The sequence below is a fragment of the Arvicanthis niloticus genome, chromosome 1, assembly GCF_011762505.2.
Source record: "Arvicanthis niloticus isolate mArvNil1 chromosome 1, mArvNil1.pat.X, whole genome shotgun sequence".
NCBI classification, from domain to species: Eukaryota; Metazoa; Chordata; class Mammalia; order Rodentia; family Muridae; genus Arvicanthis; species Arvicanthis niloticus.
This window is the reverse complement of record NC_047658.1, coordinates 146802484-146826013: the sequence shown is the minus strand read 5'-3', so window position 1 is coordinate 146826013 and position 23530 is coordinate 146802484. Positions and strand designations below refer to the sequence as shown.

Genomic DNA, 23530 nt, shown 5'->3' with positions numbered 1-23530 from the left:
CCAGATGATGGCTCACAGCCATTCATAACACAGGGTCCTGAAGATCCACTACTTTCTTCTAACCACTGTGGGCACCAGGCATACATGTGATGCACATACATACATGCAGGCAAAACCTTCATATGCATCTATAATATACATTTAAAAACAGTTCAGACTTCAGAAGTAAACGAAGCACATAAATGAACAGCAGTGTATGTGGGTGATACATACTATCAGGCGCTGACAACAGCTTTGAAAGAAGTGAATGTTGGGCATTGTGGTGCGTACTGCTTGCCCTGACTACTGAGAAGCCTGAGGCAGGAAGATCCCCCCCAAGCCAAAGGCTCAAAGCAAAACAATGCCTGTGACCAGGACACATAGAGTTCCAAGTTCTGATTTTCTCAGTTGCTGATTTTCCTGGAGGCCACAGATAGCTGGGGGCTTTCTTCTTTTTTACTGGTGATTTTGATGTTTTTGTCAGCACAGAGTAACCCAGAAAAACCTAATCTAGGCCATGTACTTTAACTGGCCGGCCACACTCGGAACTCTGCGTCCTGTATCCTTGTCCCTAGGTATACCATCTTGTATGTACCCACTGGGCTCCCACTATCTTACCCGCAGTTATTTGCTTGCTTGTTTGTTTTTAAAGATAGGATCTCATTGTGTAGCTCAGGGTGGCCCCAAACTTACGCTCCTCTTGCCTCAGTCTCCTGGGTGCAGGGATCACAGATTCTTACTTATTCTTTTAAAGCACAGATGCAATCATTGCAATGTGGGTGTTTTCTTCCTTAGATCATGTTTCTGTGGACCCAGGCATGGTGGCCCGCCTGTTTTCAATGGTCTTACATGGCCCCGGTGAAAGCATCACTTGAGCCTCAAAGGGGTTGTGACCCACAGGTTGGAGAGAACCACCAGTCTAAATGAACAAGCCCTGAGCTTTCTCAGGGCTTTACCAGGAAACCAAAAAGCAGTTTTATTCGCCTTGGCTGGTGACAAACAGGTTTTTAAACAGAATGTTAAACAAGCTAACTCTTTCTGTCTCTCCCTCCCCCTTTCTCTTTTAAAATTACCTTCTCCGCAGTATATATTCTTCCAACTTCCATGCAGTGAAGAGAGAATCAGATGGGACCCCCGGGGGTCTCGCTAGCTTGGAGAATGAGAGGCAGATTTATAAAAGTGTCTTAGAAGGTGGCGACATCCCTCTTCAGGGCCTGAGTGGGCTCAAGCGACCCTCCAGCTCAGCTTCCACTAAAGGTAACCGTCAAGCAGACGACTGCAGGCATGGCTCCCACATGCCTGTTACCTGAGTGTTGGCAGTGGGTGGACCTCCAGCCACAGGGACAAAGCTCTGCCTATTCAGGTCCATGTCCAGGCTTTGGAGCCGCCTTGTGTCCCCTCACCTATTTTCTTGCCGGCCATTTTTCTTTCTGGTCTTAATGGTCCCCACCCACAACCTTGCTCTCTCTAAAAACATCTCTCTCTCTCTCTCTCTCTCTCTCTTTGTTGTTCTAATATCCCTTTCCTAGAAGTTACCTGAGCTTCAGCCTTTCTTAACTGGCAGGGTGGCCATTTCTTTCGTTGCATCTTTTTCCCCTGCTTTGCAGCACAAATTATTTTGCTTCAAGACATCAGTTGGAGACTTTTTAAAGCCCTTCTGACAAATGAGCATGTTACCTCTCTTTTCCCCCCCTTAAAAGCAGCTTTCAGCTTTAACCTAATGGGTGTGTTTATTTTATTCTGCATGCTTACCAGTGGATCGTAAAGGCGGGAATGCTCACATGATTTCTTCATCATCAGTTCATAGCCGAACGTTTCACACTAGCAATGCTTTAGGCCCTGGGTGTAAGCACAAGAAACCCCTGTCGGCGGCGAAAGCCTGCATTTCGGAGATCCTTCCTTCTAAATTCAAACCCAGGCTCTCTGCTCCCAGCGCTCTTTTGCAGGACCAGAAGAGCGTCCTGTTACCCTCAGAGAAGGCTCAGAGTTGTGAGAACCTTTGTGTTTCTTTGAATGATTCGAAAAGAGGCCTCCCGCTCCGGGTTGGGGGGAGCATCGAGAACCTGCTCATGCGCTCCCGGCGGGATTACGACAGCAAGTCCAGTAGCACCGTGAGCCTACAGGAGTACGGCACCAGCTCCAGGAGGCCCTGCCCTCTCTCCAGAAAGGCTGGACTGCATTTCTCCATGTTTTACCGGGACATGCACCAGATCAACCGAGCTGGCCTCTCCTTAGGCTCCATCTCCTCCTCAAGTGTGCGAGATCTTGCCTCCCACTTTGAAAGGAGCAGCCTGTCATTAGCCAGGGGTGAGCTGGGCGCTAGCCAAGAGGGCTCAGATCACATCCCCAAACACACCGTGTCCTCCCGTATCACTGCCTTTGAGCAGCTCATTCAGCGGTCCCGGTCCATGCCATCCCTGGACTTCTCTGGCAGGCTGAGCAAGTCCCCGACACCTGTGCTCTCTAGAAGTGGCCTGACCTCAGCTCGTTCAGCGGAATCCCTCCTTGAGTCTACCAAGCTCCGTCCCAGAGAAATGGACGGGATGGACTCCGGAGGGGTCTATGCGTCCCCGACATGTAGCAATATGGCGGACCATGCCTTGAGCTTCCGGAGCCTTGTGCCTTCTGAGCCTCTTTCCATCTGCTCAGATGAGCTAGACCACTGCTCAAATGTTTCTAATGACAGCAGGGAGGGCAGTGGGGGCAGTGTTCATGGAGACTTCCCCAAACATCGCCTCAACAAATGCAAGGGCACCTGCCCTGCTTCGTACACCCGCTTCACCACTATCCGGAAGCATGAGCAGCAGTCCTCCAGGCAGCCTGACTGGCGCTCGGATTCCAGGGGGGACAGGAACAGTCTCCTCAGAAACATCTACCTGATGAGCCCCCTCCCTTTTCGATTGAAAAAGCCCCTCCAACAGCACCCCAGACAGCCTCTCCCCAATGACTCCTCAGAGTCCCCTGCGGGCCAGAAGGCAGACCTTCCCTGCCAGGGCCCTCAGGACGAGCCCCACTGTGCGGGGAAACCCCTGGTCCCCACTCGCCTATCCTCCCGACACACCATGGCAAGGCTTAGCCACAACTCAGAACTCCCTTTGGACAGATCCACAGGCCTGGAGGATTGCACAAGGGCCATTAATAACGGGAACCCCGTGCCCTACTCAGACCATGGCTTGGACGGGAACAACAACCCACAAAGTGAACTGGCAGCGGCCCATGGAGGTGGCATTTTGTGTGTTTGACCGGTCTCACCTCCCCGTCTCCACTTGGCTTGCTCTGTTCCCCCCTCCTACCCCCGTGTGCTTCTGGTGCTCATCTTCTGCCTTGTCTTTTGCTTCTGTTTGTTTTGCTTGGCAATTAACCATGGCTTGTAGTGGCTGCACTTCTTTAAAAACAAATCCCCCCCACCTCATTTAGACTAACCAACCAAACCGTTTCGAAAGAAAAATTGGCCGTTTAGCTCATATCCAAGAACTGGGTTCATTTGAACTCTCAAACCCCTGTTCACATCAATTCCCAGCCTCCCTGTGGTTTTTTGAGAGGCAGCCTCTCTCCGTGGCCCCGTGTGTATGTAAGTGTATGGTCTGTCCCTGTTACAGCCTGTGCGCCTCTTTGTGGGGACACTTAAAAGAATGTCCCTTTCTTTGCTCACCTTTGGCCTTCTGGTGAGTTGTCTTTGTATTAAACCAGTTTGCAAGTAAATCCAAAAAGCAGGTGGTGGGGTGGGGGCTTGGGGTTTTTCCCTTCAGAATTTGTCATTGAGTATTTTATCAGCATTGTTTATAAATTTAACCTTAATAATAGAAAAAACTGGCTTCCCACTAAGCCTTGGCTCGTTTTAACTCTGCTGTGTTGTTTTGAAGATTCAGAGTCACCGAGACATTTTATACCAGCTGATTACTTGGAGTCCACAGAAGAATTTATCCGGAGACGGCACGATGATAAAGAGGTAACTCTCCAGTCTTAGCCTCGTTGCTCTTGTTCAGGGAGGAAAAAACAAAGGAACTGAACTTTCCAGACACCTCTCAGAAGGGTGGTGGGGTGCAGGGACCAGAAGCAATGGTAGCTTTCCGTGAGCAGCTTGTTATAAGATTTGGGCTCCATTTGTTCCTCTGTAGTTGACTTTCTCAGAAAGCAGGGCTGACTGATTTCCATATACTCTCTGGGTTATAAGTACCACCCCCCTCCAGCCTATCGAAGGCAGGAAACATGGCCTGGGTTGTAATTATTGCCTTGGAAGCTTGGAAATTGGAGTTCACATTTTCCTCAATACCTCCCGTGTTGTTTACGGAAGTCCACCTTCCCGTTCCTCCTGTACTCGTGATTGACCCGAAGCATACGTCACATTGGAGAGGATTGCAGTAGGAAGAATGGAAGGTGACATCACTGGTCACTCTGCAGTTTATGAACAATGAGAAGTTGCTTGTGATTCTGCCAGCTTTGTTAGTGCTGGCAGACGCCACACAAGGACTTCAGAGCCTGGGCATTTTCTTGGAGCTACTGAAATGTCTCTCTGTGGCTTGATTGTCAGGGCCTGGAATAGAGCCTGTTCTGGAATAGGAAAAGGTCGTCCTGTACATTGGCTGAGTGGGCGGAGTCTTCTCTTACGCTGAGATAGAGCATTGCAGTGTACATGTTCCAGCTGCACATGCCCAGGAAAGGGGGACCCATAGATTAGATAAGTTCAGTGTCCCACTTTCCTGTCATTTGTTAAGAGATGCAAGGATACTTTGAACTGCTGGCCATGGTAGAGGATGTTCAAATATCACGCGTCCTCTTCTATGTTGGTCTGGCTTGATTGGTTCCAGAGTTTAGGTGGAGTTTCCTTAAGGATTTAAGGCAAGGCTGACTTTGAGGACTCTATAATTATAATCCTTGCAGTTGGAGGGTAGAAAACAAACATGCCTCTCCTTGCCTTCCAGGCGTGGCGTCTGCCTACCAGAAGCCAGGGGAGGTGTTTGAGGTCCAGAATTGTTTAAATTATCAAATCCAAAACTCTCAAAGTGATGATTGTCTATCAGGATTTCCTTCCAGACTTTTCTGTACGTGTTCTGTCAGAGAGACCAAGTCTGCATGCCATGAGAGGAAAGAGAAAATTCCATTTTGGTAATGAAATGCTAGTATTCAGTAGAGAAGGTTTGGTGGGTGAGTTTTACTAAGAGGATGTTTTACTAACATGGTTTAGCAGTGAATCCATTGAAAGCTGTATACTTAACAAGAGAAGCTTGCATCCTTGGTGATGTCGAAAGCCTGAAATGGTTTCTCTTTCCTTATGGATACCGGCTCATGTGGCTAAGCACAGGCCTGGTGGCTGCACTGACTCAGGTTTAAGTACTTTCCATTTGATATCTGGTCCATGGATAATGAACTGTCAGCCAGAGCAGCAGTGCTTTCATCAGGGCCTCAGTCCCCACTGCTGTAGAACAGTACAGAAGGGAGTGTTGGTCTGCACCCTTTTATGTCGTAGGTCCATCACGGTTGACGCTGATGATAATGGCCTTTTGGAAAAGGAGACCCCATCTATCCTTGAAGGGCCTTTCGTGGTCACCAAGCCAACCCCATTTTATTCAACAAGGGTATGGCTCGAACAGGGACACCACCCAAAAGTGCTTGGCTAGAAACTAAGGCTCCTTCTTCTGGGAGCAGCACTTTTTCTACAGAACTGTGCTTTCCAAAGCACTTTCATCTTGCTTACTCTCTAGTACAGTTTTCTGAGTGCTGGGAGACCCATAGCCATTTGTTGAATTGTTGTTTTGAAGACCCTAGAGGAAAACTGGGCCATTATCCTTTGCAGCTGAATGTCACATGAGTCATTTAATTGTCTGCTGGAAGAAGACTTACGTCTAACTGAGCATGTTAAGAAATACCAGCTCTAATAAATGCTTCCCCACAAGGAGTATTAGTCCCAAGAATGAAAATTGCAGTGAAATAAGGAAGTGCATTAAAATTCTTTTCTGTTGGGCCATTGGAATAGGCCACGAATGAATGGTATTTGGTGAAAAGCAACACAGACTAATAGAAAAGGTCTTGAATAGAAATTGATGGTTATTTTCTTTTTAAAACATATTTCTCACTTATTGTTTGAGAATTTCATGCAAGTATACAATGTGTTTGGACCAAATCTCCCACTTCCTCTTTTCTAATTCGTCCCATACCCCTCCCCCAACTCTCCCTACCAACCCTTTAATTTTCTTAATGGAGTATCTGTTTCTTCTCACCCCGGATGCTGTTATTGTCTCTACTGTATTCTGCATCATTCCCTGAAACTCAGCTTCATTTCCCTAAGTAGAACAAGTCAGTGGGACAGAAACAAGACCCACTGTCAGGCACATGAAGAACCTTTGCTGTATATCCTGAAGCCTTTTGAAACTTATGCCCAGGGGAAGAGTTTGGCTGTCCTGGGGGAGAGGTGCTACATTCTCTGAAAGGGGCAGCTCAGCTATGTAGAGAACATGGTAGTATAACTGAAAAAGAAGCAAAAACATGACCTAATTTTTAGAGTCAAGACCCATAGTCTGAGAGGCCTGGTGTAGTCAGGGGAAAATAGCATGTCCCATCCTGTCTTGGAAATAAGGCAGGTAGGGATGCCAGCTACCAACCAAACACGATTACGATGCCTAGGCTGTACCCTTGGGTCAACTGGCCTTTGTTGCCAGAGGACTCGGGCTTTGGACTGAGCCCAGGATTAGTCAGCTAGAAAGAGGGGTCATGTAGAATCACATGTCCCATATTCCTGTGTCCCCGTTTTTTTTTTTTAAACAGTGCTCTGTCCTTCCTATAAAGTGCATAGTGGATGGTTACCATGGGAACATAGAAGTTGTGTCCGTAAGTCCCTTTGACAGTGATCTTTAATGTCTCCTCCTTGTTCACCGATACCTTCTTCCTTAGTTGCTTATATGGCCATTTTCCATTAAGCTGGACCAGATGATTCACTGCCCGTTTTATGCAATTTCATGGCAGAAACTTTTAGCGGACCAGAGACGACTTAAGCGCGAGCAAGAAGAAGCCGATATTGCAGCTCGCCGCCACACAGGTGTCATCCCGACTCATCATCAGTTTATCACTAATGAGCGCTTTGGGGACCTACTCAATATAGATGATACCGCAAAAAGGAAATCTGGGTTAGAGGTCTGTTTTGGTCGCCGTCAACTGCTGCTTGACCCGAAGCAATATTTGCCTTCCTTTGGCATTGCCCTCTGTAGGCCAATTTAGTTCTCCAAACAGCGCCTGTCATCCTGGCTTTCTTAGCCTTGCTTTGGCTCTTTTGTGGCTGGTGAATAGACGTGAGCCCCACTGTGTCCTGTGCTCTATATGTTAAGCATGCCTGGCTGTGGGACTGGGATCTGCTGGTGCACACTCGTACTGCATGCTTAGAGCATTGGCTGCCTCGTGAGTCCAGTCCTCTCCATCCTGCATTTGACTGTGATATACCATGTTGCATTGTGGTCTGTTTAGAAACTGTGTTCCTTTGGGCATGTGTCTCAGAAGCTCTGGTATGGACAACCCCAAGAGTCTTCTGTAAAGAGATGGTTAATGAAGCTTTCATTATTAAAGTTACCTAGTAACACTTTATAGCATTAACTTAGTGGTACTGTTGTTGAAAACTCAGAACAGTATAAATCCTTTGATTAACATTTTAAAAAAATTGTATAAAAGCAAAAAGGAAAGAGGGGCATGGGACAGGGGTTTTCTAGGGAGGGGAAATGGGGAAAGGGGATGGCATCTTAAATGTAAATAAAATAAAACAAAAAAAAAAAAGAAAAAAAAAAAAAAAGAAAACTCAGAACAGTACTGACTACTCAGTGGTGCTGGAGCATCTCACTGAAGCTTGAAACTCTGACCTCTGCAGCTTGGGCAAACTCATGACAAGTACAAGAGCATTCTGAGAGAAACCTCATCTGCTCCCTCAACTTTGACATTTCTAAGCTTAGACTACTAAAGTTTAATATTCCAACAGGAATGAAGGGAAGTGAAGTGGTTTTATTCAGCTCTTGCCTCCCACATCAGTGTCAGTATGGTAGATCAAGGGCCAGCTCTCAGTGAGAGCGTATGGCCTGCCACATGACCTTACAAAGCCCTGCTAAGCAAATGTCTTCTCGGGGATGTGTCTGTGGCATCATGAGCTGGGCTTTTTGAGCTGGAGGAAGTGACCCCAGGAATTAGTTTCATGACCTGTTAGTATAACCAACTTTCTGTCTTTCAAGTAGCAGAGGCATCATTACCTTTTTTTTTTTTTTTTTTTTTTTAAAGAAATGAAAGGTCTCTGGGAAGAAGCATTAAAGACAAAAAAAAAAAAAAAAAAAAAAAAGAATTTGACCTAAAGAAGGAAACTGGGGGTGAGGGGAAACTGGGGGTGAGGGGAGGGCAGATTCTAAAATATATAGAAAAAATGGAAATGTGACCAGAAAGAAAAAAGGTAGCAAGTGTTGGCCCCCTGTGAGTGACAGGCAGCTTCTTGGTGTACAGGGGGCTCCTTCACATAACAGTCCTGCTCCGAAGACTCTGCTGCTCATTAACCCCATTCAAAGGTCTATTTGTGTGAGGAAGAAGATGGCAGCCTGCAGAGCTGCCTTAGGGATACATGGGCCTGGCGGTGCTGCTCAGCAGAGTAGCTGTGGCATGGGAGGCACTCTCTTTTTACTGGACCTGCCTTTCCTCCAGAATGGTGTTTCCCAAATTGTGTCAGAACCCCTAAAGACATATCAAAATGCAGACTCCTGCATCCCACCTGTGATGTTAGACCTAGGGGGAGGTCTAAGAATTTGCAAGTTCATAAGTTTGATGCTTTGATGTTTTCAGGTCCACATAAAGAACGAGTATCCTTTAGCTGACTGACAGAACTGGGGCAGTGAGACCAGCAATTGTGGGTACACTGTGGTGTGTGGATGCATTTCACTCTCAGCAGGAGTCAGCAGCCACTCACTCTGTGTAGCACTTGCCCTGTGTGGAGCAGAGGCAACTCAGTTTGTGTTTTTGGGGTAGCTGTTAGTATAAAACCACCTTCATACACAGTTATATGTCAGCCAGGTGAGGTGTACAGTGCCTGGGACCTAGAGTTAGGAGGATCAGGAAGTCAAAGTTATTCAAAGAAGGGACGTTTGCTGCTGTGGCATAAATTTTATAATGTTCACACAGCCATATCGCTGGGTGACATGTGATCCATCTCTCTTCCCCACACTTTTTTTCTGTTGTGATTTCTATGAGGGTTTTTTCTTATAGTCTTGGTCTTTGGGTTTTCTATTGTGAACGATGTTACTGGTCCTTACACTCACATTTGTTCTGCTCCTGTGTGCCTACAACTGTTAGAAAGTATGCCATAAGCATAGGATGATGTGATAGTAACTCCATTCTAAGGTGGTTATTGAGTTCCCCCCACCCCCAAGCTGTATGTATATAGATAGACAGGAACAGCAGCAGGGAAATGCAGGATGCAATGTTTGTAGGAAGAGCCAGTCTAAGCACACGCCTGTGATCTTGACGCTTGGGAGGAGGCTCCAAATCTCAAGACCAGCCTGGGATCCAGTTAAAATAGAAATTTAAAACAGAACAAAACAAAAATTTCTGTGGTGCAGTGTGAACCCTAGAAGACCCCTGTGAAGCCCAAGCTAAGAAGCCTGGGAATGGAGAGCATGTGACTCAACAACTAGAAGAGTGTGATGGTGCTTTGGGGAGCCTTTTCTCACCTCAACTCCATTTTCCCCTCCTACTCTGCCCTTGTCTTCTAATCTAGTAGAGGACCTACCATTCATTTCCTTCATGCTGTTTCCCTACGCAGAGGCCGTAGCAGCTGAAGAGGTCAGAGGTATTCTGATAGAAATAGCTTGTGTGTGTGATTTGAAAAATTTCATGTGTCCCTCTAAAACCAAAACTGGTTAAAATAACTTTTCTTTTAAAGAAGAAAGAGATTTAGTGCAAGTTGGTAAAGGTGAATTTCCTGCCAGAGTTGGAGCTGAACAAATTCCAGGCTGAGATTGGCACATAAATGTACTTAGTTGGGACAGGAGAGGTGCCAGAGATAGACATTTAGGTCTGACTGGGGATATGACCACAAGCCTCCACCCAGGTTAGATTTGATTTACTAGACAATTGAGAGCTAAAGCCAACATCAAAGCAAAACCATGAAGTGTGGAAGAATCTATGGAATGTTATTTGTGCTCCTGGGTGACAGTAGATTAGACTGAGGAGAAGGTAAAGTCAAAGGAAGCTTTGTGTCTGTGGGAAGCAGAGGTCAGCCCCAGAGCAACAGGGTTTTGGACTGAGGGTGAGCAGACTGGGGCGTGAGTTACTGACAGACTTAATGAGACTGTGGAGACGGCTAGGCCTGGCTTCCCAGCCCCGGGGTGTGTAGAAGAAAGGAGCTTCTACAGCCAGTATGCAGTTTCAGTAGGTAGATATACTCAGGGTTTACCCTAGCTTTTTCAATAATATCACAGACTGTAGGCATGCAAGGTGAACCAGACTCTGTTATGCTTTCAGTTTCTTACTTACACCAGGTAAACAGAAGATGCCCCACAAGGAGTAAGATGATAAGTAAGGCTTGTCTGAAGACTTCTGGCTGACAGTAGCCATGATCGGCTCGCCTAAGGGGCTTTTCAAACCATCTCTTACCTACAAGTGGCCTTCTTGCAGGGGAATTTTCATGCATGGCACAGCTGACTAAACACATCTATCATGCTGATGGGGTCAGGTGCTGCAGTCTTACCCAGATTTGTAAACCAAAATGAACTGGTTAGAGTGGATCGCTCTGCTTCGCTTTCTAGAATCTTGTGGAAATGTGTTCTTGTCGTTGTTTGTCAATCATGAGTTTTAACTCTGCTTTATTTCTTGTGTTTAGATGAGACCTGCCCGAGCCAAATTTGACTTTAAAGCTCAGACACTGAAGTAAGTGCTTCACACTTGTCTTCTTAGCTGCCTCTTTGGAGATACTGTTTGCTTAGGGCGAAGAGTTGGGCTAGACAACTGTCGCTCACAAAGATAGAAAGATAATATACAGTAGATGATACATGCCGGCACTCTCACATCACATGTATTAACTCATTCAACTCCAATGAGTCAGGACTGTGTGGAGCAGGTACTACTATTTCCACGTCCAAAACTTAGGAAAACAGTATGAAAGCACTTAGCCCACCTGAGAGGTGGGAGAGTCGGGATTCAAACCCAGCATCTTGGCGTCTGAAGCTGGCTCTTAGGCACTGTCCCACCCACTTTCTACCTGAATAGGTCCTCTGTTTACTTGATTAGGTTGCCGCATAATCTGACCTAACCTTTAGTAGAAGGAATCAGAACCACACTCTAGGAATATAACTTGACCTATTTTTGGTAGCATTCCCAAAGGAGAAAGGATGCCCACGGGATGCTAACATTTCCCTAAGTGTGTTCCTCAGAGTGTTCATCCTGCAAGATGTTCTAAAAAAAAAAAACCAAAGAATGAGTGTTGTAGAAATGAGTCAGAGATCCAGCTCGTGGTATATTTGGTATATATAGGCCCCCCTCTCCCTGGGAGTTGGGGGGATAGACTGTTGTTGGCATGTTCATGGCTATGGGACTCAGAGACAAAACCCCAGCTGCTTATTTATCCCAAATTTAGGTGACCAGGAAACCTTTCTCTTTTCTGTGGAATACAATTTGGGAAATGTTTCCACAGACAGGTTCCAGAAGGACTTGATAGCTTTATAGCTAATTATGGATTAAAACAGACCATGAGTTTTCTTTGGCAGCCAAAGATAACATGGGCAGCCACATCCCATTGTCCTGCTGATAGGGGGCACCATATCTGGGGATAAGAGGCGGTGCTTCCATTTATGAGTGATGGGAAACAATGCCTCTAGGCTCCTCCACCATGTTTCCCATTTCTTCCAACACAAAAGGAATGGCCAGACCAAATTTGTAGAACACAGACATGAATCCAATGTGGTTGGATTTGACTGTATTTCACCATTCCCTTAGCTCGCTACAAGAGATAGGTGTGTGGACTTTAGATTTAGAAAGTTGTGACTCAGCCACTCACATCTCTGTAACTATAGCCCGTGCATCAATGTCTCTCACCCTCAGTTTTCCTCATTGGTAAGATGAGACTGAAACTGCCACCCCCTGCCCCCATTGCAAAGAGACCAGCCAGGGTAAACCAGTAAGATGTTTTGCACAGTGTAGCAGAAGTCCATAAATATGATAGCTACCATCCTTATATTTGATCCAGAGAGAGAATAACAAAGACATATGAATTAACTTGTACTTTAATCAAAGAGAATATTTTCCTCTAAATTGAGACTTTGGGTGATACATCTTTTTAGAATTCATTTTAAAAGGTTTCCCACCCCTACCCCTTTGAGTAACTAATCAGATAGAAGAGGTAAGAAGGCCAGAGGTCCATAGGGCTGTTATCATTTATCAATACTGTTAATGCCAGAGAGCAGTGCCTGCCTCATCATGGCATGCTGCCTGCTTATCAGATCTATCTATGTCCCACGGTTGATAGTCCATGGATATGTCCCATGGTAGCTGAGGATAGATCGTTATGAATGTGTCCTATTCATGAGCTTAAGACATTAGAGACTGTTGTGTGATAGGGGCAGGGGCTTGATATATGGTTCTGGAGCCTGAAGTTGGCAGATGACTGTGTTGCATTGCAACAATGAAAGGTTATACAAATCTGAAAGTACCTTGTACTGTTAGTTCCCAGTCCCCTAACACTCCACCTAGGTATGTGGATCTAGTGGGATCTGGGAGAGTGGCCTGAGGGACTGACTGCACTGGAGACTGGTTCCCTGGTTTTCTCCACTGAAGGGGCGGCTCAGACCAAGCTGCTGCCTAATTAAGTCAACAGGGACTTTGTATAGAAAGAGGTCAGGAACCACAGTGCCTAAAGGCCAAGCTTCTGGTACCAAGGTGCCTGAGGAAGGACATCAGCCTCAGGATGTCCATGTTGATCTTTCTCAGAGTAGTGACTTTTTGCTTAACAGTGGGGCCATTTCAGGTCCCACCTGCCAGCACACTGTATGACACCCATAGGGGGATTCAGAGCATGCAAAGGAGAGGGGTTTGGGAAGGAATAGCCAGAGGTTTTTCCTTTCCACAAAGATGAACATCCTGTGTCCTTTTTATGTACTTAATTTTACAATCCAATTCCCAACATAGGATCCACACAAGCCTCTTCAGGATGCTTTTATCCAGCTCAGAGCCAACGTTTTATAAAGGTTCCAGCTGTGCCCTGTTACTTAGCCAGCATTCCTCGTGTAGGGCTTCCTGGTATACTGCATAGCTGCCACACCCCTTCCAAATGATACTGGGTTGGAGCAAAAATTTAAAAATATATATATATTTAATATTTTAATTCAAGAAAAGTTCAAGTTACTATTTTGTTCTGTTTTCATTTTGTTTATAATTTATTTATTTTTCTCCTGAAAACAGAGTCCTGGTTAGATGTGACTACTGTCAGTGCTGAGGCAAAGGGATGGGTGTGGAAGAAAGAGTTGGGAGGTGGGGGAAAAGGCACTAACAACATTTGAAAGGACATCTGTTTTTCTTTCTAACTCTCTTTTCTGTGCTGAGAAGGAAGGCATAACTCCAGAGCATGCACTATCCTAGGTGTTTCTCCTACAGCTTGCAGCTGCATTTGCCAGCCTTGAATTAGATGCTATGGTCAGATAAAGAAACATTGTCACCCAGAACTAGTAAATCTTTGCATTTGGCTTGAACTCAGCCTGCCTAACTTCAGAGCTTCCTTGTACAGGTTGGCGGAGATAGATGGTGAAGGAGGGGTATGGGTAGAAGGTACCAGAGTGTCATAACCTGAAGTGGTCCAGGTATGTCTAGCTGTAGCACACAAGGAGCAGTGAAAGTATCCAAAGGGAGACATTTTACCATTTAATAACTATAAATTAAGGCTTCCGGGCTCCACCCTGGTGCATCTCTAAGACAGAATCCCCCCCCCCCCCAATGCATTAAGAAAATCACAACAAACTATTATGGCCTCTGAGCACTCTAGTGCTAGTAAGTGTGTGTGTGTGTGTGTGTGTGTGTGTGTGTGTGTTGACACCCATCCCATAAAAGACTAGAAAACTACCCAATATGATGTAATTTTCTACCAGTTGGGGTTCTTGCTTCTGAGGAACTTTGTCCCCTTTGACTCCATGTAAAGTCTTGCACTGAAGTGTCTTCACCATGCACGGTTTGAAACATCTACTAAAAGATAGTGACCTTCCGTCAACAGGGAGTTGCCTCTGCAGAAGGGAGACATTGTTTACATCTACAAACAGATTGATCAGAACTGGTATGAAGGTGAACACCATGGCCGGGTTGGAATCTTCCCACGCACCTATATTGAGGTACCACAGCCCGCAGCTCCATCCTTCTCAAGAGAAGCCCAGCCTGCCTAACATGCCATTCTCTTACCATGTCCTTTGTTCTCTTCTCTTCTGTTTCTCCCCTTGCCTCTTTGCTTTCTTTCCTTTCTCAGCTTCTTCCTCCAGCTGAGAAGGCTCAGCCCAGAAAGTTGGCGCCCGTACAGGTTTTGGAATATGGAGAAGCCATTGCGAAGTTTAACTTTAATGGTGATACACAAGTAGAAATGTCTTTCCGAAAGGTAAGCTACACACCTCATCCTGACTTTGGGGCGTTTGAAGGATGCTGTTGTCTCAGAGATGTGATGTTGCTATGGCTGCCAATCTGTAACCTCGAGAACATAGTAGATTGGTCAGAAATTGAAATAAGGGGAACCAGAGGCTTTTCTAAGATGAGACTTTATTTATTTTTATTTTTGTGTGTGATTATTTTGCCTGCACGTGTAGCGCCTTCTGTGAAGGCCAGAAGAAGCTGTTAGATTCTCCAGAACTGGAGTAACACATGGTTGAGAGCCACCACATGGGTTCTGAAAAGCAAAACCCCAGGTCCTCTGGGAGAGCAGACAGTGCTCTTAACTGCTGAGCTATTTATCCATCTCCCAAGATTTCTTTTTAATTACTTACACAACTCAGTTTAGCCACATTGAGTTTACCAATTAAAGCCAGTATTTGTGGCATCTTAGACATCATATATTAACTGTATTCAACCAACATTTAATGATAAGCATTGTGCTAATGACATTGATTTATAATGTCTCCATAAACCGAGTGGGGAAGCAAAGCCATTGCTACCAGGAGGAATTTTAAAGGCTTTGAAACCAAAAGTCAGGTTACCTGAATCACAGTTTGTGTGAAGATGAATACTTGATCTGAGCCTCCACTGCCTCATGAAAAACCATGGAGAGAGAAGGCCTCTTCGGCCATTGTGAGAGACCTGAATGAAGCAGTGTGGCTGGGGCCAGGCCAGTGTTCAGTCCACAGCTGGGAGTAGTTCTTGTGGCAGGCCTCAGTATGCTTAATGTGACTGCAGTGACCTTGTGGGTGGTGGGATGGGTAGAGGGGATGGGCCAGCTTCTTAGACATTCTCTATGTGTTGTAGTTACCCAGCTTGCTGAAGTTATGACAATCACTAGTCTTATTGAGGATCAAGAGAAATTAACTAGTAGCTTGGAAGTAGATAAGCAACCTTATACAAAGAAGAAACCAGATGGTTCCCAATTGCATATTGTCAGGGAATTCATGATTAAATTGTAACATATGTGGAAAGAGGCGACCAAGAGTGGTCAGTTAAGTTTTTATAACATCTGCACAAATGGAGAATTATAAGAGACCTTGTTTCATATACCTGTAATCTCCATGCTGGGAGGCAGAGGCAGGGGGATGTAATGAGTTCAAGGGTATCCTGGCTATGAAGCAAGATTGTATGTGTGTGCGTGTGTGTGTCTGTGTGTGTATGTGTGTGTGTGTGTGTGTGTGTCTGTGTGTGTTTTCCTTGATAAAGATGCTTCACTCTGTATCATTAAGTATCAAACAGTATATAGGTGAGAGTGCAGTGACCCACCTGATAAAGTATTCACCATACAGACTTTAAGATATGAGTTAAATCTCCAGAACTCATGCAAGTGCAGATGTTGTCCTCTGACCTCTATACAGGTACTATCACACATGTGTACCCTCGTACCCACTATAAATACGTTAATAATAACAAAATCAATTTGGGGGCAACTCATGTATAAAATCAAAATATGGATCATACTCAAATTTCCATAAGGGAAAACAGGGCAAGTATAATTCATGTGCATAGACATAAATCTGGAAAGCACCTATGTATTAACAATGGTAATCCCCAGAGATAGCATGGTAGGCTCTATGTTTATCTTTATTCTGACTTTTCTGTGACATACAAATAAAGTATAGAAAAGAATATAGAAAAACTTCTGAGGGTTGGGTGAGATGGGTAAAGATGCTAGATTGGGGAACTGACTCCAGCAAGTTGTCTCTCACCTCAACCTATGTGTTATGCTGCTAGCACTCTCAACCACACATACAAAATTATATATAATATAATTTATTATTACATAATAAATAATACATAGTATATATACATATATAATTTTATATGAGAAAGATAATTTTCCAAGTTGGGTGTGATGGCTCACACCTGTAATCCTAGCACATAGAAGGTTGTGTTAAGAAGACTGTTAGGAGATGAAGGCCAGCCTGGGCTACATAAGTGAGTGTGGGCCCTGTCTCAAAAGAGCCGAAGGCTATAGAGGTGGCTCAAGGGTTAAGAACACTTGCAAAGGACACAGGTTCTATTTTCAGCATGCACATGGTGCTTCACAACCATCCATATCTCTAGCTCCAGATGCCCTCTTCTGACCTCCACAGGCACCAGGCAAGCTCACACACTTAATTACATGCAGAAAAAAAAAAGTTCATACAAATATAATTAGTTTAAAATAATAAAATATTAAAAGAACAACCCTCCGGGGCCTTTGCCTTGCAGGTGAAGGCTGGATTATGTGACTACTTTGTTCTAAAGGAGCCTTAGACACTACAGTTGCCTTTCAGCTCCAGGGCATGCATCTGAGCTTTTTACTGACATGCTGAACTCCTTGGTTAAGGAAGCTCTACTGTGTTGTCATCCCCAGCCTAGTTCTCCATCCAAGGCCAATAGAAATGGATCTCCTGAGCATAGAGGGTGGTGAAGGATGCAGGACAGTTCAGGATACAGGCAGCAACCTCCAATAGGCCATAGTGTGGTACATTAAGATCTCTTGCTTGGCTGTGTCTTACAGGGGGAGAGGATCACGCTGCTCCGACAGGTGGATGAGAACTGGTACGAAGGGAGGATTCCTGGGACATCCCGTCAAGGCATTTTCCCTATCACCTATGTAGATGTGCTTAAGAGACCATTGGTGAAAACCCCTGTGGATTACATCGACCTGCCTTATTCTTCTTCCCCAAGTCGCAGTGCCACTGTGAGCCCGCAGGTATCTAAGCTTTCAGTCTCAGCTTGGAGTTTTTATCCTCAGCTGTGTCGATGGCTCTCAGATGCTCTGATTAAGAGCTACCTAGAGCAAGGTGGGCTGGGGGTTATTTTTATACATGTCCGTGGTATTTTCCTAGTACTCTAAAACATATGAGGGAAAGGTAAGAGTTTAAGATAATTGTTGTAGGGATAAAGTGAAAGGGAAGAAAAACAAGCAAATTATCAGTTGGTGCATCCCTGTGAAGCTGCTGGTGTGTAGACCACGCCCCTGTAGCCCAGCATGCTTCTCTGTGCAACACTGTTCATCAAGATTGGTTTCCAGAGCACAGTGGTTGGAAGATAATTTCATGTGCTCATCCTTAGACATGCAGACCAGATTCAAAATGTTTCTGCAAGCCTTCACTGGACTCAACGCTGGAAAAGAAAGTTAGCATGTGTCAGTCTCTACTGGGTCAAAAGGGAGTAGTTTATAGGCATAGTCACATGGTTGCTTTTCTGAACTTTAATTATGAGTATAATTGTTTAAGATGTTATTCCAAATGGTGCCTGCTTTCCCAAAGCCAATAAGCAAAATAAGGTAAGGTGGCATCCTGTGAAATGAAATGGGGATGATGGCCGAAAGCCTGGGACTTGGTGGTGCTGATGTGGTACCTCCTTTCTCCCGTTCTCTGTCATTTCGTCCCCTCCCCATGCTGGCCACCGACACAGCAGAGAGCACTTGGCACAGAGCATTAGATGGGCTTTTGTGAACAGCCATCTCACATGAGAGGCTGTGGGACTGAACTGGGCATCTTGCTCCATACGAGCATGGGGAATGGGGAATTTTCACTTGACGGTGGCCAAGAGTGATGGCAAAACAAAGTGAGCACACACTCCATGCTTTTTTATGGAAGACTCAGCAGAGTTGAAGGAAGGGCCTGGACAGAGGCTGTCCATCTAACCAACCCTACAGTTTTGGGTCAGGGTTGTGGTTGCAAGAACGGTTTAGTTGGCTGGGGCGGAGCACTTCCTGGCTTTTCCTTTGAAATGTGAGCCCAGGGCGACCCACAACTGTCTGATGGGAGCCTTTCTCATCTCCACGCCTCTCCTCTCTCCACCCTGCCTGCACACACTCCTGTATCCACCCAGCCTCACCAGATGATTTCTGTTCTGGACACCAGGGTGTCCTGCTCATCCTCTCTGTTTCATTCTTCCTTATGCCCCTGTGGTGGTTTTCCTCCTTTCCTTTATGCTGACACTTTTATCTCTGCTTCTTTCTTTTGTTTTCTCCTCTCTCCTTTTCTTTTTTTAAGTGTACTAGTCACAGCAAGCTCATCATGCCAGCCCCTTCATCTCTACCCCACCCCCGCCGAGCCCTGTCCCCTGAGATGCACGCCATCACCTCTGAGTGGATCTCTCTGACTGTCGGGGTCCCAGGCAGGCGTTCTCTGGCCATGACACCACCCTTGCCTCCTCTGCCTGAGGCTTCTATCTATGACATGGACCGCTTGGCCTTGTCAGCGAGGGCCCGTCCCTCTTTGCCACTCAGCCTCCCCTATTCAAGTTGGTCAGATCACACCACTCTGCGCTCAGTGGTCTCTCCGATGGCCCTGCCTCCACCCCACAAAGCCTACTCACTGGCACCCAGTGCCCAGGCTCCTCTTCACGTCAATGGAGATGGTGGCATTCCCATTCGCCAAGATGGCTTCTCCCAGCTACCACTTGGGAACTCTGATAGGGTCATCTCAGAGCTTAGTGACGCCTTTAGCAGCCAGAGCAAGAGACAGCCCTGGCGAGAAGATGGACCCTATGACAGGGAAGCAGAGAGCGAGGCAGGTGAGAGACGCCCTGGTGGACCCAAGATCTCTAAGAAGAGCTGCTTGAAGCCTTCAGACGTGGTCAGGTGCCTGAGTTCTGAGCAGAGACTCTCAGAGTTCCACACTCCTGAGGACAGCCAGTCCTTCAAGCCTCTGGGTGGCCCTTTCCCAGCATGGGAGGCTGGGCCACCAGAGCTTCACAGAGGTGTCGAGGCTGACAGGAAGGCTGCTCAGAGTGGTGTGAGCCAGGTAGGCCTGAAGCATGACTGGTGGGCCTTGGCCTCTTGCTTGGCTTGGTGAGCCAGACCAGATATCTTACCCTTGGCCTATTAACTGAGGCCAAGTGGGTGCCTGTGAGATCTGTTTGCTTGCCTTGGAAGCAAAGGGATGACCAAGAGGGACTGGAGGGGCTGTGGACTAGGGTGTTGGCTGGGGATAGTTCAAAGAAACGTATTCTAGCCTCTTGAGATGATTTGACAGTATTTTTCCATTGACACCTGCTACCCTGGTACAGAAGCCCTCAAGCAGGAAAGCCTTCCTTGTGTCCCATTCACATCCCAGAGAGTGTCCTTGGTTTGCTCTAACACAGCTGAGAACACCAGGCTTTCGTGTGATGTGGTATGCTTTCCTCGTGAGACGCACTGTTTCCATAACTCATGGTGCTCAGTTTTGTCAGGTGTCTGTCTTGTCTCATGTTTGTGTGGGACCAAAGGACCATGTTCACAGTGAGCTAAAACATTTTGGCTCTTCAGAGGTGGCACGATACAGGGGCTTCTTTCGTGGTTGAGGCCACTAACTCGGTGTCCTAGGTTTTGAGTTGTGGTTCTCTCTGCATGAACTACAGAGATTTCAGCATGTAAATCAAGGTGGACTTAGGGCACTTTGAAGGGACATTAATTTGACAGCTAGACAGATCATTAGTCAGTTTTGCTTGTGTTATTTAGTATCCAGGAAGTCAAAGACTTTGGGCAAATTTTCCATAGTAACCAGATTTGAGTACCAACTCCATCTAACTCTTGTGATGGGAATTGTTCACCCTCTCAGAGACTCAGTTTCCTGAAAAGAAGATAGCTTCCCTCGTAGCATCGTCCAGAAAATTCCTTGAAATAATGTATGCAGGTGTTGAGCACACATAAGCACTTTGTAAAGGGAGATAGGACCACCATCTTGGGTGATCTAAAACTGCTTCTAGGACCAAGGACATAATAGAACCTCAATGGAATCAAGTCCTTTCCTGAAGCCATCTGAGCTGTATGTCATCTCTGTTGTATAAAGTACCCACGGTGGACTGAATTCCTCTCGCAGACCGTTTCTCCTGTTTCCCCCTTGTAACTCTGTCTGGTTTTTGAGGATTTGTTCAAGGTGCCACTGTTGCTGGTCTATGGACAGGGTCCAGAGGTTGTTAAATCCCTTGCTTGAGGAGCCCATATCCAGTGATAGTGGCTGACAGAGTTGTGTCACCTGGCCAGTAACAGGAGCACAGAGGCAGGCTGGACCTCCACAGGCCTGTGTGTCTGGTGTGGAGATCACTGAGGGTAATCAAGTGTGTGGTAGTTTATGTGGAATTGGGCTTAGACTACATAAAGTTAGCAAGCATTGAACATGACCCCCCCCCCCCCAACACACACACACACACACACACACACACACAGAGGCCCTAGTTACTTATATATAAAGTAGGGGTGAAAACAAACAGTGCACTCCTCCCTGGAAGGGCCACTGTGATAATCAGAAAAACAGTGGGTATCGGTAGGGTACTTGGTATATGGTCAGTCTCCATTAGACAGGCCTCCCTGCTCTGACTGCTGTCTATGGTTGCCCCATCTCCTAGTGCATGGCTCTGGGACAGGTGTACTCTAAAAAAAAAAGTATCCACCTGATTAAGAGGAAAAAAATAGTTCACTGGAAGAGATGGTGGAGTTGGCAGTTGAAAAGGATGAAATGTCTGACAAAGGAACAGTTTACAGATCAACCTAAGGTGCCTGGAGCCCTCCTGATTGCCAGGTGTGAGTCATCGTTTCAGTCCAGTTCCAGGATTCGGTGTGTACAGGAAGTGCGTACAGCACAGTACGGAGGCACCAGTGAGGTTCAGGGTACACACTTCCTGCTTCCTACCAAGGGTAGGAGGAGCTGGCAGTACTAGAGATTGTGTTGATTGAAAGGCCAGGCTTGTTGAGGGCTGGCTCTCCTTTCCTGCTGAGTCTCTGGACACCAGGTGTATCACTTCCTGTTCCCTCCCTTCCTCCTCCTCCTGGCACAAGCCATTTCCCTGTGGATATGTAGAGACCATGGTCTGGGGTATCTGGAAGGGTAGCTGCATACACACATCCTTCTCAGCAGCTCACTTCAGCCAAGACAGCTCTGGGGATGAATCCTTTATAAAAGACACCCTCTTCTTGAGATCTGTTTGGCTGACAGGCAAGCTAAAGATGGGAAGGATTTACTCCACCAACTCTTCTCTAGTGGCCCTGTCAGGACATGACCTCAGGCTGTGTCACTTGTCTAGTTAAATGCATTCCAGTGTCGAGAAACTTGCCAGCCACTCATCTCTTTAGTGAGCCCCAAGTTCCGTTTGACCTTCTGTTGGGACGAGGGACGTGGTTGAGCATCTGGCCAGTAAATAGAATGTTAAGTGAGAATGCAGTCTAAAAGGTTGTGATTATTTACTCCTTCTTCTGAGTATCGTGTGTCCCACAGTGTGCTAAGTGCCCTGGGAGCCGAAAGGCTTGGACATCACTGCAGGCTTCCTCTGCCTCTCAGGAAAGTTTTTCCTCTGGGCTTGAAAGACTCCCTAATGAGATGTTCATTTAGAAAACGAGGCAGCTCTTATTCTAAAGTTTCCCCAGCTTCTGTGTGTGCATGTGCTTCTGCTTGTCCTTCATGGCTTCCCATAGATGCTACGTTTCCTAGGAAGCCTTCCCTGGCTATCTCCCCAACCCCTGCACAACCGGATGAAGACCTCTGAGCCTGGCCTCTGTGAACATGCTCTCATGCATTTGCCTCTTTGCAGGCCTGTGTCCCTGTAGGGCATTAAGGCCCAACTCGTGACACCGAATCTATGGAATGTGCTCAGTAAATGCTTGTTAAATGAAAGGAAAGATTTTTTAAAAAATCTGAGCAGAACTAGAAGAGTTTATGTTATTGACTGAGGAGTCAGCCCCGATCACAAGTAATTATAATCCAAAAAGAAGTTCAAGATAGGAAGACATAATGAGCAGAAGAGAAAGATGATTGCAAAGTAGCAGTGTGTGTGTGTGTGTGTGTGTGTGTGTGTGTGTGTGTGTGTGTGTGTGTAGATTGGGAAGTTTTCCCATAGATACAGCAGATTGTAATTGATATTCAGAGGCCCTGAGGTAGGAAGTACAATGTGTCTGTGGAGAAGGGTGTGGTCCTAGATTCAGCAAGCTTTGGATGAACCTATGGGTTGATAGATCAGTGGGATCTTGCCAAGGAAGCTAGGACCACAGCTTGGCCAATGCCTGTTTGTGCCTCCAGCATTCGCCATACCTCTTAAGAGCATGAATGTCATCTTCCTTGCTGCTCCCTAGCCATTGACAGTTAGTCCCTGTTCTGCTGCTTTCCTTCCTTCCGCTGGGTCATCTGCCCACATCCCTGCTTTCCGGATAGGTGAACTCCTATGGAAGATGCTTTGATGTCTCAGTCATTTCTACTCTCAGAATGCTTTCATGCTGGGCCAGGTATTTATGTTTTTAGGTTTGTTTTCTCTAAACACCAGAAGGGATAAATCATTGTCAGGGTCTCTAGGGAACCAGGGGGAGCATTGGTCTCCAGGTTCTGGTTCTGGCTCTGCCATCAGTCCACTGAGTGTCTGTGGATGAGTCACATCTCCTTCCCTACAACTTCCTTGTTCATAAACAAAAGATGCTGACGTGGGAACTGGGCTTCCTTTCCACTGTGGTGTTCTGTGATGAGGTGAGGAACCTGGGTGAACTTCAGTCCATGAGAAAGAACACACAGTGTTAAGTATGGGCTTTATAGACCCACACAGCTTCACCGTTGAAAAACAGACACCTTTTTGCTTGGTTTTTTTTTTTTTTTTGAGTGATGACTTTGTTGACTGGACAAAAACACACATAGGTACACAGAAACTACCCAGGAGATCAGGATTAACTGGCCAGTTCTTGGATTCTGTTTGGCATAATTTTGGCTTAGCATGTAGAGCAAGCTAAGCTAGAAAGTAAAGGTGGAGATTGGGTGAGAACGCTCTGCCATTAGCACCACCAAACAGTCACTGCACCTCCCCAAGAGAGAAGCAATCTGCTGACTGCTATCTGGATTTGTGGATAAGAGTGCTTGACATTTGTGAGAAGCCTCATTGAATTTCTAAATTAAATCAGGCATCCCCATGGTCCCATAATTCAGGAAAGGAGAGGCAGAAGGATCAGGGAGAGGAGAGGTAC

General features: G+C 46.1%; 1 protein-coding gene across 50 annotated transcripts in view; it reads left to right on the top strand.

Annotated features, from left to right (window-relative positions):
* Positions 1–23530, top strand: part of Sorbs1 (sorbin and SH3 domain containing 1) — a 223819-nt gene that overhangs the window by 184939 nt on the left and 15350 nt on the right. For 40 of the 50 annotated variants that reach the window (XM_076920646.1, XM_076920607.1, XM_076920571.1 and 37 more), the window contains 8 exons: positions 1064–1236; positions 3843–3928; positions 6940–7107; positions 10814–10860; positions 14189–14303; positions 14435–14560; positions 17120–17314; positions 18606–19358. In XM_076920646.1, the coding sequence (XP_076776761.1) occupies positions 1064–1236; positions 3843–3928; positions 6940–7107; positions 10814–10860; positions 14189–14303; positions 14435–14560; positions 17120–17314; positions 18606–19358 (1663 nt within the window). Of the gene's footprint in view, positions 1–1063; positions 1237–1734; positions 3202–3842; positions 3929–6939; positions 7108–10813; positions 10861–14188; positions 14304–14434; positions 14561–17119; positions 17315–18605; positions 19359–23530 lie in introns of all 50 variants that reach the window. The other 10 variants (XM_076920852.1, XM_076920865.1, XM_076920871.1 and 7 more) reach the window with 3 other exon arrangements.